At 44.6% G+C, this 12,521-nt stretch overlaps 1 protein-coding gene across 3 annotated transcripts in view; it reads left to right on the top strand.

Annotated features, from left to right (window-relative positions):
- LOC133497176 (sodium-driven chloride bicarbonate exchanger-like) overlaps window positions 1-12,521 on the top strand; it is a 44,197-nt gene that overhangs the window by 12,605 nt on the left and 19,071 nt on the right. For all 3 annotated transcript variants that reach the window (XM_061813323.1, XM_061813317.1, XM_061813331.1), the window contains exon 3: window positions 5,684-5,765. In XM_061813323.1, coding sequence (XP_061669307.1) covers window positions 5,684-5,765 — 82 coding nt within the window. The remainder of the gene's footprint in view (window positions 1-5,683; window positions 5,766-12,521) is intronic.

The following is a 12,521-nucleotide window of genomic DNA, read 5'->3' as shown; positions in this document are numbered from 1 at the left end:
TTTTGAAATGAATCCTAATCTGAGCGCATCTCCTAATGTTCTGTCAAGGCCGCCAACCACACAAACATGATTGTGCCACGTCTGTTCACTTAAGTCTTTTGATCATATAGCTCACGAGCCACGCTGTCATCCATGTGCGTGTGTGCGCGCACGTGTCTGTGTGTGAGAAAGAGAGAGACGTGGCACCATTTCACTTGGCCGTTAATCTTTACGGGATCAGGGTCGGATGGTCATCAAGAGCATACATACAGTGAGAAAGTATATGCCCCCCCCTTCTTTTTGCATCTCTATTACACACAAAGGTTTCAAATCAAACCAATTTTAATATCACTCAGAGACAACCCAAAGAAATACAAAATGCAGTTTTCAAATTACAATTTGTCACGAACGGGGCTTGAGGGTGGACCCAAATGCACGACTTCAGAGACAAGCAGACAGTGCAGAGGAAACCTTTATTTGGTCCAAGGTAGATCAGGCAGACAGTCCAAACAATCAGAAGTAATAGTATGGCAGGCTTACGAGGGTGGTCAGTGGACAGGCGTGGGTCGGTACACGGAGAGCAGAAGTCAGGCAAACAGGAGTGCGGGAACGAGGCATCAAGGACGACGATCTAGCGAAGGACAAGTCGTCCCCCAAGTCCTATATATACTGGGAGGCATCAGCTGAAACAAGGTGCAGGTGTGCTCTGACTAATTGGCTGGCCACGCCCAGCCTGGGCAGGAAGCCAGGAGCATGACAGTACCCCCCCCTCCCCCCCCACTCAACGGCCGGCTCAGGAACATCAGGGTGAGCCGTGTGAAAGTCCCTGATGAGGGAGCGCTCCTCCAGGCCATATCCCTCCCAGTCCACCAGGTACTGGACCCCCCTTCCTCTGCGGCAGGAAGACAGCAGCCGGCGCACAGTATACACCAGCCCACCGTCCACCATGCGGGGGGGCTAGACCGGAGGAGCCAGTCTGCTGACGTGGAACGTAGGCTGCACCCTCATCGACCTGGGCAGTTTCAGCGAGACGGTGACCGGGTTAATGATCTTGGAGAACGGGCCAACGAACCTGGGAGCGAGTTTGCGGGATTCCGTCCGCAGCGGGAGATCCACACTCTCTGTCCCAGTCTGAGCTCTGGTGCGGCCCTTCTCTTGCGGTCTGCTGCGGACTTGTAGGCGCTGCTCATGCGCAGCAGTGTCCTCCGAGCTGCTTCCCAGGTCCGTTTGCAGCGTCGCACCACGGCCAGGGCCGACGGGACCGCGGAGTCTGTGGCCAGTGGAGGAAACAGGGACGGAGGATAGCCATGCACGACATGGAGTGGAGCCATACCTGTTGAGGCGGAGGGTAGAGAATTGTGGGCATACTCCACCCACTTGATGTGCTGGCTCCACGTGCTCTGGTCCCTGGATGCCAGACATCGAAGACCGGTCTCCAACTCCTGATTTATCCTCTCAGTCTGGCCATTAGACTCCGGGTGATGACCTGATGTCAGACTAGCTGAAGCGCCGATGAGGTTGTAGAACTCCTTCCAGAAGCGGGCGCTGAATTGCAGACCCCTGTCCGAAACGATGTCCTGGGGTAGCCCGTGGTAATGGACGACCTCGTCTAACACCAGCTGGGCTGTCTGCTTAGCCGACGGGATCTTCGAAAGCGGCACGAAGTGGACCATCTTGCTGAAACGGTCCACTACAGACAGCACCAATGTGTTCCCTTGGGAGGGCGGCAGGCCAGTGACGAAGTCCAGCGCGATGTGTGACCACGGACGAAAGGGGGTGGACAGGGGTCGCAACTCACCAACAGGCCGTAGACGGGAAGTCTTATTGGCCGCACACACCAAGCAGGCGTTGACGAACTCCCTTACGTCCTTGCTGAGGTTGGGCCACCAGAACCTTTGTTTGACCACTGAACGCGTTTTTGCCATACCCGGGTGGCAGACTGTCTTGTTGGTATGGGCCCAGTTGACAACGTCTCCCCGCAGAGATGGAATGACGAAAAGGTGGCCCGACGGACAATCCGCGGGCGGCGGTGTCTCTCTCGACCGCCCAGGTGAAGCCGGACACGAAGCACGCCTCTGGCAGGATAGGAGCGGCCTCTGATTCCGTGCGCTCCCCCTTGTGGATCCGCGAAAGTGCATCCGGCTTGCCGTTCTTGGACCCTGGGCGGAAGGACAGAGTAAAGTGGAAGCGGGTGAAGAACAGGGCCCACCTGGCCTGGCGGGCGTTCAGCCGCTTCGCGGTCTTCAGGTAGTCTAGGTTCTTGTGGTCAGTGAAGACCACAAACAGAACTTGCGAGCCCTCTAGCCAGTGCCGCCACTCCTCCAAGGCCAATGCAGCACCGCGTCGACCTTCCCAGGATCCATACGCATCCCGCTCTGCCAGGACACGGACGCTCGGTGGAACTCACTTGTCCAGATTTATGAACAGCTGGTGCTGCAACAGACGCCGGAGCAACTCCCTGACCTGTTGGATGTGAGAGTTCAGATCTGATGAAAAGATGAGAATATCGTCGACACACAAATACGTTCTTGTTCAGAAATTCCCCACCTTTAATGAAGTTTTGAAAGACGGCCGGGGCGTTTGTCAGTCCAAAAGGCATCACAAGATACTCATAGTGCCCTGTGGGGGTGTTGAACGCCGTCTTCCACTCATCTCCTTCCCGAATCCGCACCAGATGGTAAGCGCTGCGCAAGTAGAGCTTGGTGAAGATCTGGGCTCCCTGAAGGAGTTCGAATGCTGTAGCGATCAGCGGCAAGGGGTACCGGTTCTTGACTATGATGTCGTTCAGTCCTCAGTAGTCGAGGCAGGGTCGCAGCGTGGAGTCCTTCTTGTCAAAAAAAAAAAAAAACCCGCACCGGCTGGTGAGGATGAGGGGCGAATGAGTCCGTCTGCCAGCGATTCCTCGATGTAGTCCCTCATGGCTTGATGCTCTGGTCCTGTTAACGAGAACAGTTTCCCTCTGGGAGGAGAGGTGCCTGGCAGGAGTTCAATCGCGCAGTCGTATGACCGATGTGGCGGCAGAGACTTTGCCTTAGATTCAGAGAAGACCTCCCGGAGGTCATGGTAGCAGGAGAGCACCGCGGTCAGCTCCGGGGCGGTACTAGGTTCTGTTAGCCGAACCGGCGCGACTTGAATACCCTTTTCCTGGACAGCGAAACAGCAACAGCGACAGTCCTCCCCAAGTCTTGATCTGACCCGTGGCCCAATCTATGTGCGGGTTATGTTCTTTGAGCCATGGGCTGCCCAGGATGATGTCCCTACTACGTGCGTTGAAGACATGAAAGCTAATACGCTCCGAGTGAGCGTCTGGAAAGCTCATACGTAGCGTAACCCGACAAAGGAACTTGCCGTTGGCGGCATAGGCGTGACGAAGCAGTTGCGTGGGGAAAGTTGCTGCCCCCAGTTCCTTGACCACGCGGGGATTTATCAGGTTTGCGTCCGACCCGGAATCTAAGAAAGCAGTCACAGTGCATGAACGGGAGTCTGTTCCCAAGGTGAGGTGAAGAAGGGACCCCCCTGACTCCGCCGCGGTATACCGCACACTCACCGGAGTAGAGATCCTGATGTCGGAGTGCTTTGGTCGAATCGGGCAGCGGGCGATCAAGTGTCCCAAACGCCCGCAGTAAAAACAGCGACCCTCCCGTCGCCGGCGCAGACGCTCCTCCGCTGGCCCGTCGAGACCCTCCACCTGAATGGGTTCAGCCGTGGACGACCGGGCGGCAGCCGGAATGGATCCCTCCCTCTCTCATCACGGCTAGTTGATCCTCCATTACTAGTCGCTGGTCAACCTTGAGGGCCAACGCGATGAGTGCGTCCAGCGAAGGATGGAGATCTACAGCGATGAGGAGACCCCGGATTTGGGAGGAAAGCCCCTGGAAAAAGGAGTCGTGCAGGGCATCCTCGTTCCATCGACTCTCGGCGGCGGAGATCCGGAACTCGATCACGTAGTCCGAGATGCGACGACGACCCTGGCGAAACGTCAAGAGGGAGGCCGCCGCCGCATACTGGAACACCTGGGTGAGTGCGCAGATGAATGACGTCCAAGAACGACAAGTTACTGAGTTACGACTCCATTCAGCCGTGGCCCATGCCTCTGCCCTTCCCGTCATGTGGGAAATGACAAACGCGATCCTGGAGCGGTCTGTGGGAAAGGCGGATGCCTGCAGTTCAAAATGGAGATCGCACTGAGTGAGGAAAGGCTTGATGTTCCCCGAGTCGCCTGAGAATCGTTCCGGTCGGGAGAGCGGGGTAAAAAGTCCAGATTTAAATGCAATTGAGATGCTTTTTCATACTGTTACTAGTACTAGTTTTTAATGGCATGGTATTTGCATAAATTACATTTAATTATCAGCCAGTGTACTGGTTCTTGTGGTACATGGACAAATCGGCAAGTGTAAAATGTAACTAACATTTTTTTTAAACTTTTTGGGCATGACACGATGAGACAGTGCGTTAAAGTGCCCATTTAAAAAAAAATTGACACCTTTTTAATGAAATAAAGTATGTAAATAAATAACTAAAGTGTAACTATACATTCAAGCTCATTTAAAAATTATCTAACAACATTACCCTTAATAATAAAGTTCTTACAGATTACTTTATTATTGTTATAAAGTTCTTACAGATTACTTTATTATCAAAGAATCCTTTTAGGCAGCGAATTGTAGCCGGTTGAATTTCAGACAGCGAATTGTAGCCAATTAAATTGTTAACATTGGAAAGTTACACTGAAATACAATTGTTGAAAATGTGATCACTTTACATTTCAAATTAAAATCCTGTTTTCTGTGACATTTCAAACTCAAATCCTGGTGGCACATACAGTATTTACTTCCATAGACCTCATCCATCCATTTTCCAAGCTGCTTATCCTCCCAAGCGTTGCAGGGTCAACTGTTGCCTGGCTTTGCTCAAATCCTTCCTGACATACAAAGATTTTAGTCCGGCTGTTGAGATGTATCACTTATATAGACACAACATACTTCATTGACACCGATAGTGAATTTCCAATTAGCTTTGGTGCCATCTTGTGAAATCCTAGTGCCTTACAGAAAGATGACAAATGCAAATGTTTCAGCTCTCATGGTAGGTTGCAAAAAAAAAAAAAATATGAACAGCGAAGTACAGTTACAACCATCATCCTGCAATCATTCAAATTTAGTATTATAAGCTTTTGTACATTGCTTTGGTATAACTTTATTCCAGTTGAACTATGCATCACTTGCACATTGTTGACTTTGTTTAATTTTCCATGCTAGTACAACACACATGCTAATAAGCCCATTGGGAGCATTTTTGTGTTTTTCAATGTCTGTATTTAATAGCTGTGAACGGCACAAAAGCACTGTGCTGTATCTATTAGAATCAACGTGAGCTCTCTATTCATTACCTGTCTGGACTAGTTCTTATAATGACTGATGATGGTTGTCAGCGGTGGCGAAGAGTATTTATTTATCAAGGTTTTCAAAGCACGAGTCGAAGTGTATGATGACCCTGAGGTGGAGAAAGTCTCTTTCAAAACCTGTTTCCCAATTGGCTGGCTTCTTTGTTGTGGCTACAGCTACAGTTTTCCTCTTTGGATGCAGTTTTAAAGAGGTTTCTAACCACTTCTGAATAAGAGTTTAAATATGAAAAATGCTAGACTTTACATTACATATGGTTCCAGTTGAGTCAAACCTAGTCCATCTGTGTGTGTTTGTGTCAGAGAACTGATGAAGAAGCAGTGGTGGACCGTGGTGGGACCCGTTCCATGTTGAACACCAACTTTGAGAAGGAAGAACTTGAAGGTAACAACTCTTTCAGTATAAGAAAATACTTCTTTGAAACAAATGGAAACGTTAGTATGAGGCAAGGTTTGGCCACACACAACAGTGATGCCATCGTTTTGTCTTTTTTTTTGTTACTGCATGTCAAAGTAAATGTTTAATCAATCAATCAACCAGGGAATCAAGCTTCATTAGTACTAAGGAAGCACAGTATATCTATTTTGTCTATTTTATGTTGAGAAATCAAAACTTTTTTAATGCTCATATCAAATGTATATCATGGAAAATGTTTAAAAATTGTTATAGCGGGCATAATGTTTAGGTTCCAGAAATAATTTGTTTGCGCAAATAAGACATCATAACAGTAAACAAACTATAATTTTGAAAAAAAATAAAAATAAAATTAAATAAAAATAAAAAAAATATATCGTGTTTATTTTACCATTGTGAGTCAAGTCCAAGAGAAACTCACTGCTCGCTAGCAGCAATAAGTCTCTTCGATCTCGCAAAGCACGAGGAGGGAAACGTCGTTGTCATTGGGGAAAACAACAGTATTTCAGCAATTCAGAAGTGCTTTGTACTTAATGGAATCGAAAAATAGTCAGCCATTTTCACAATGTCAAAGAGTTGCCGTTGAGTTTTGGACAATAAACTAAAATAGCTGATGCAATGTGGTGGTTCAAATGATATGTCCATTAATTGGCTATTGTAAACAACTTGAAGTGATCACAAGTGTTTGTACACAACACCTCCTCGACTCACAGCAATCACATTTTATGTGAATGAAGATAGACATGTTTCACGTATTGTTGTTCTCTTCATTTTTTACACCTGCCAAAAAAGATTTGCTTTCACCACCAACTGCTTTGTTTTGAAGTCAATGTTCTCATGTTCTTCATGAACTTGTACTCGTAAACCACCCTTTGTACTGAATCAGAGTCTGATGTCACCATTTAGTCCTCAGGCTAGATTGTCATCTAAGGCATAACAATTGAACACGGTCTGCTTAATCTCATACCACACAATCACGTTTTCCTCTTTTTGATAACCTCCTCATGCAAACATTACAGTTCAGGGTTGAAAAAGTATGTCAACTCCTTGGCTAATGAATTCTCCAAGAGCTAATCAGAGTCAGGACTCTGCCAACCTAAAATCCAGTAAACATAATGAGATTGGAAGCTGCCCTAAAAGAAAAAAAACAAAACAGCGTTTTGAGTTTATTCTCAAGACGTATTGCTCAATGTGAACCATGTCTCACACAAAGGAGCTCTTAAAATACCCTCGACTAAGAATTGTTGACTTGCATGAACCTGGGAAAGGGTCAAGAAGTCTCTTTTAAAGCCATGATGGTCATCAGTCCACGGTGAGACTGATCGTCTGTCCATCCATCCATCCAGCCAGAGAAAACTCTACTATCTCTAGGAGTCACTGTCCTGGAAAGCTGACCGGAAGAGCACAGCAAAAAATGTTAAATGATGAGAAAAATCCGAAATTGGCAGCTTCAAACAACAAAAGAAATAACAAACTACAAACAAAAATATCTGCCACATGCTCTTCTGGCAAATGTAAACTAGATAAAACTTGAATTTCATGAGAGGACAACTTGGAGGAATCTCCTGCTCCTAAAAAAAAAAGACATTGTTTCAGGATTGAAGTTTGTAAAGGAGCACCTGGATATTCCGCAGCACTACTGGAAAACCATGTTGACAGATGAAAATAAAGTTGTTTGGAAGGATCACACTATACTGCTGTATATGTGGAGAAAGGAGGACATGAACCATATAAACCTTGTGCCAACCGTGAATTAGTGTGCGAATATTTCAGGATCTTGGTCAGCAGACTATGAAGACAGCTAACTGAATGACTTGCCATTTAAGATTCTGTCTGCTTCTACTGTAACACTGGTTCGGGGAAAAAAAAATGGTCCTGCGGTGTGCAGGCTCCAACAATGATAAGCCTTTAGATTGGTGGCCCCATAAGCCAAATTGTGGAAGCCCGGCCAAAACCGGTACTGGTCCCGTATAGTCATGAGATAATATGACACTAACCCTCAGGTTCAATGATTAGGAGGCCCGGTAGCTCAGTGGTTAGACCACTGGTTTGGTAAACTAGGGGTTTCGGGTTCATATCCCACTGGGGCCTCCACTCCCTGAGACGAAGGAAGGGTATCTGGTGTGGAAATTGTGCCAAACATATATGTACATTCATCTGAGATGACACGCTCTGGCAACGCTGAAAGAAACTTACTTATGTTTCCTCAGGTTCAATGATTATTTCATATTTTGTGACTTTATAATAGTTTGTTTAAGCCTTTACCATGTTACTTCTGTTAAACTGTAGAATGTGTTAGTAGTATCTTATTTTTTTTTTTATTAATATAACATTTGAACTGGCCTGTTTAGTCCAGCATCTGTACTGCAGCTAATTTTGCGGGGTGATTTGATGCATCTGTCTTCATTTTCCCTAGTGCCCCAAAATGAAAATTATGAAGGGTTGGCGATTTAATGTAATTTTCTATTTAGCCACCAATTCTTGAAGATGAGTAACCATTAATTGGAAGATTTCCCGCAGCTTCCATCCTGTTCATCCAAGTCTTTTTGATATCAAGTTTTGTAGTTGAATGATGTAGTTCCATGATCGGCTGTATGGAGTTCATTTTGATGCACTGTCTGATCGTTGCAGCCTGCCACAATCTCTCAGAAATCTGTGGCCGGCCTTCTGGGCTTGCATCCTGAGAAATTATTCAGTTTCCATGTGTTGCAGCTGGTCCGTTTAAATCTCCAAGCCAATGTCAGAATCAGAATCAGATTTAATAGCCAAGTGTGCAAAAACACATGAGGATTTTTTTTCTCCAGCAATCGGTGCTGGCCCGGTACCACTTTAATCCTCTCTCTGTATTATAAAGGAGACACGTTCACAAATGTTCACAGAGCTCTCTTCCCAAAGACCCTCAAAGTTCTTTCACTTAGAAGCCAGAAGCACAAGAGGAACAAAAAATATCACAAAAACAAACAACATATGATTTACATCTTAACAGATGACAAGAATATATTTAAAAAAATGCATAAAGTCACATACCTGTATTATAAAGGAGACACATTCACAAATTTTCACAGAGCTCTCTTCACAAAGACCCTCAAAGCTCTGCAACATTAAAGACATGGTCACCACACAGACCTTGACAACATCTCACCTTCTCCAGCTAGAGTGTTTATGTTTGAAATTACTGACATAACCCCCACCCCAATTCCTTATACCAGTAACAGCATTGAAAACAACGAAAAAAAGAATAAATGCCAGAGCACGTGCTGCCTTTCAAAATAATAGTGCGCTTCCACGCCCTGTTCCTATTATAGCAAACAACATCACACCATTACATTCATCCCCACTGTTTTCCGCTATAATATGAACATGACCTGTACTTTCCTACATATGAGTTTGTTAACACTTCCAAAAACCCAAGAGTACTTCACACACAGTCTCCCCAGGTGCCAGTATGTAATTCCCCTTATACACAGCCCAGCTCAACTAGTATTGAAAACTATCCAACAAAGGATCAAGGCAAACATGAGGTGATCAGTCACATGTCCAACCCCGGGAAAATGTGCCAACTACGCACTTCAAGGCAACAAGACACATTGTGTCAGCAAACTGCAACCAACAAGAGTACAATCTTCATATATCAAAAAGTGTCAAGAAAATTCACATGCAAAAATTACTTATCTAGCGATAAAAACTACTCTTAAAGCAATTACCGACTCAGCCTTATCAATCTTCCTAATCCGGTGCAGATTCTCCCACCCAATGGACCCACAACCACCTCAGCAAGTTGGATGGGAGACACTCCAAAACTGGAGCCATTCTGGTTCTGAAGAGTGGGACATACAGGTGACACACCCAGAGCAAATGGCAGAAATCTGACCACATCATCACTGAGTTTCTCGTGAATGTCTCTCCCCATCCCGGAATGGCCCTGCGCCAACTCTGGCCAACCATTCAGTGTTGACCACGACAGAGGTGTACACATCAGAACACCTCTTCCCTTGCCCACACTGCGACTCGCCACACCAGCTCCCCCCATCCCGTATAGAGCAACTTTGTCCATACCATTACCACAAACTATCAGAATAAATTAACAGGCCCCGTAGCTCAGTGGTTAGAGCACTGGTTTGGTAAACCAGGGGTTGTGGGTTTGTATCCCACTGGGACCTGCACTCCCTGAGAAGTGTTGCGTCAGGAAGGGCATCCGGTGTAAAAATTGTGCCAAACATATATTTGCGTTCATCTGAGATGACACGCTGTGGCGACCCTGAAAGGGACAAGCCGAAAGAAACACACACAATCAGAGTAAATTAACAGCTGGACAGTGAAAATGAAAATTGTCCCAGACAAACTCTCACAAAAACACACATATGTTAACAATGCTCACTCACACGCTCAAGTTACTACCAGTCACTGAAAAGTATCAGGTTCTATCGACCAGCTGACGCCTGAGTGTAAGTTTCAAAGGAATCAGCATGCAGCGATGCGTCACTCCCGATAACACCAGGACAGCAGAGACTTTGTTGATTCGTTCAAAAGCAAAATGGCCTCAGATGTTGATCACACTGGCTTTTGCGTACAACTGTACCATCCATGAAACTACAGGGTTTCCACCATTCTTTCTGATGTATGGCCGCAATCCTCGCTTGCCTGTCGATGTGATGTTCGAGCGTGTTCTGTTGGATGGAGAGACTGTTGATGTTAAGTACGTACAAAGATTTGAGGGAGGCAACAACTCTCACGTAGGCACATATTACTAACCAACAAGATAGACAAGCCAGAGTTTACAACAGAAAGATGAAGGGTTTTGCAGTGGAAGTGGGTGACACAGGATTCTGTTGGCTAACAGAGGTGAAAGAGGGAAAAGGAAACTAGCAGATTGGTGTGAAAATGCAGTGTAAGCGGTCATAAGTAAGAATGACGATCTCCATATCTACAGCATTTGGCATCCTGTTACAGGCCAGATTAAGACAGTTGACTGGAATCTGATCATGCCTGTCAACTTTTTGCCACTGCCATCATGGGGGAGGTTGAACAGGACACAGGGTCTTTCGTTCACAGCTCTGAGCCAAGTCAGGATACAATATAGATTTAATTCCTACAGTTGGAGACATGAAACCCAATAAGAAGCATTTATTTTGCTCAATATGTCACATAGATATGTGAATAGGCTTCTCTGAGAAAAGGTGAATCTGTAAGTTTAAAGATTTAAGTACTAATCAGTTTGTAGGAAACCCTTATTCAAGATGTCCTGTACATATCCAATACACTTAACCATAGGTGAAAAATTATTTGATAAATATTGTATGCGTCAAATCTATGATGCAGATCTATTTGATTTTACTGGACACCCTCGCACCTCATATGGTGCAGGAGGCAAGAACAGGGCATCTACAGTTCTCTGAGCACTCAGCTGAGGGCCAGGGAAGGGCGGAGGGCTGGGGGTGTGCACTGCAGCACTGGCCAGTCAGCTCGACTGCAGTGAAAAAGAGGAGACAGTCAGCTCCGATTATCTTCAATCCAACCTTGTGCATGCGTGCTCAAGTTCTGCACGCACAAGTGTAGCAGCTAAAATGTGGGAAAAGCTTTCTCGAGGTGCATTTGTTTGGCCTGCATTAAATGGAAAACAAGCACGCACACACAAAAGAGGAATTCCCAACATGACCAAACAACCTTAATTTTGATTATCTCCAAGTTGCACATCTTAGACAACCTCATCCTCAATGTGTTTACATTGACTTATTAAGATGTAATGTTTATTCAGTCAGAAATAACCCCAAAAATCTCAGAAATCCTAGATGAATCCTGAATCTAAATGATGTTTGCCTGGTCTATGTGACATGTTTCAACCATGAACAAAGTTCAGAGGAAATTGCTTAAGCAGTTTTTGTCTAGATGCAAGGCTACGAATAAATAGGGTCAATCGAATCTTTGGGCTCACAGGCCACATTTCATTTTGTAAAACCGACATAGGGCCAGGTCATTTGTGAATGACGTAAAATAGAAAAATAAAACTTGGATGTTAAATGTGTAAAATACAAATATAATCATTTAAATTTTATTTATACTAAATTTAATACAATGAATTTTTAAAAATAAAATAAAAATTGTTGAATGGTTGTGAATTTTTTCACATTTTTATTGTAGACAATGGATACATTTATTTCAGAAAAAATGAATACAAAGAATATAAAGAATAAATACATTTATTACATTTACATACAAAAGAATGAATAAATACATTTTTAGCAAACTAGTTTAACAAAACATCTTCAAAGAATACGACCACTAAAATAGTACATTTTCCTAGTCATTTTACGATTGTATTATTTATAATCAACTTGATTTACTCACCAATTTTTAATACAATAACAATAGGTACATGTAAAGATTTTTTATTCACACTAGTTTTTCATGGCTATATTATTTACAATAATTCTCATTGAAAATAACAAATCATCATGTTACACAAATTGTTTAATTCTTCTTCTTCTCGAAATAATATGTTCAAATGTCTTGCTACAATGGGAGACAAGAAGCCGTGCTCCACTAACTGCTCGTTAAAATCTCATGTACGTCATTTCCGTTACTCATATCTGGTGCACCACTAAGTGGGCAAACGTAGCAGACAATTGTAGTCACGAAATTATTAACAATAAAATACTGAAGAATGGAACAGGTGCTGATTGGCTTAATGAGCACTGTGCCATCTTCTCTAGCATTGTCTTGTGTGAA

The sequence above is a fragment of the Syngnathoides biaculeatus genome, chromosome 2, assembly GCF_019802595.1.
Source record: "Syngnathoides biaculeatus isolate LvHL_M chromosome 2, ASM1980259v1, whole genome shotgun sequence".
Taxonomy (NCBI): domain Eukaryota; kingdom Metazoa; phylum Chordata; class Actinopteri; order Syngnathiformes; family Syngnathidae; genus Syngnathoides; species Syngnathoides biaculeatus.
This window is presented reverse-complemented; position numbering and strand designations above follow the sequence as displayed.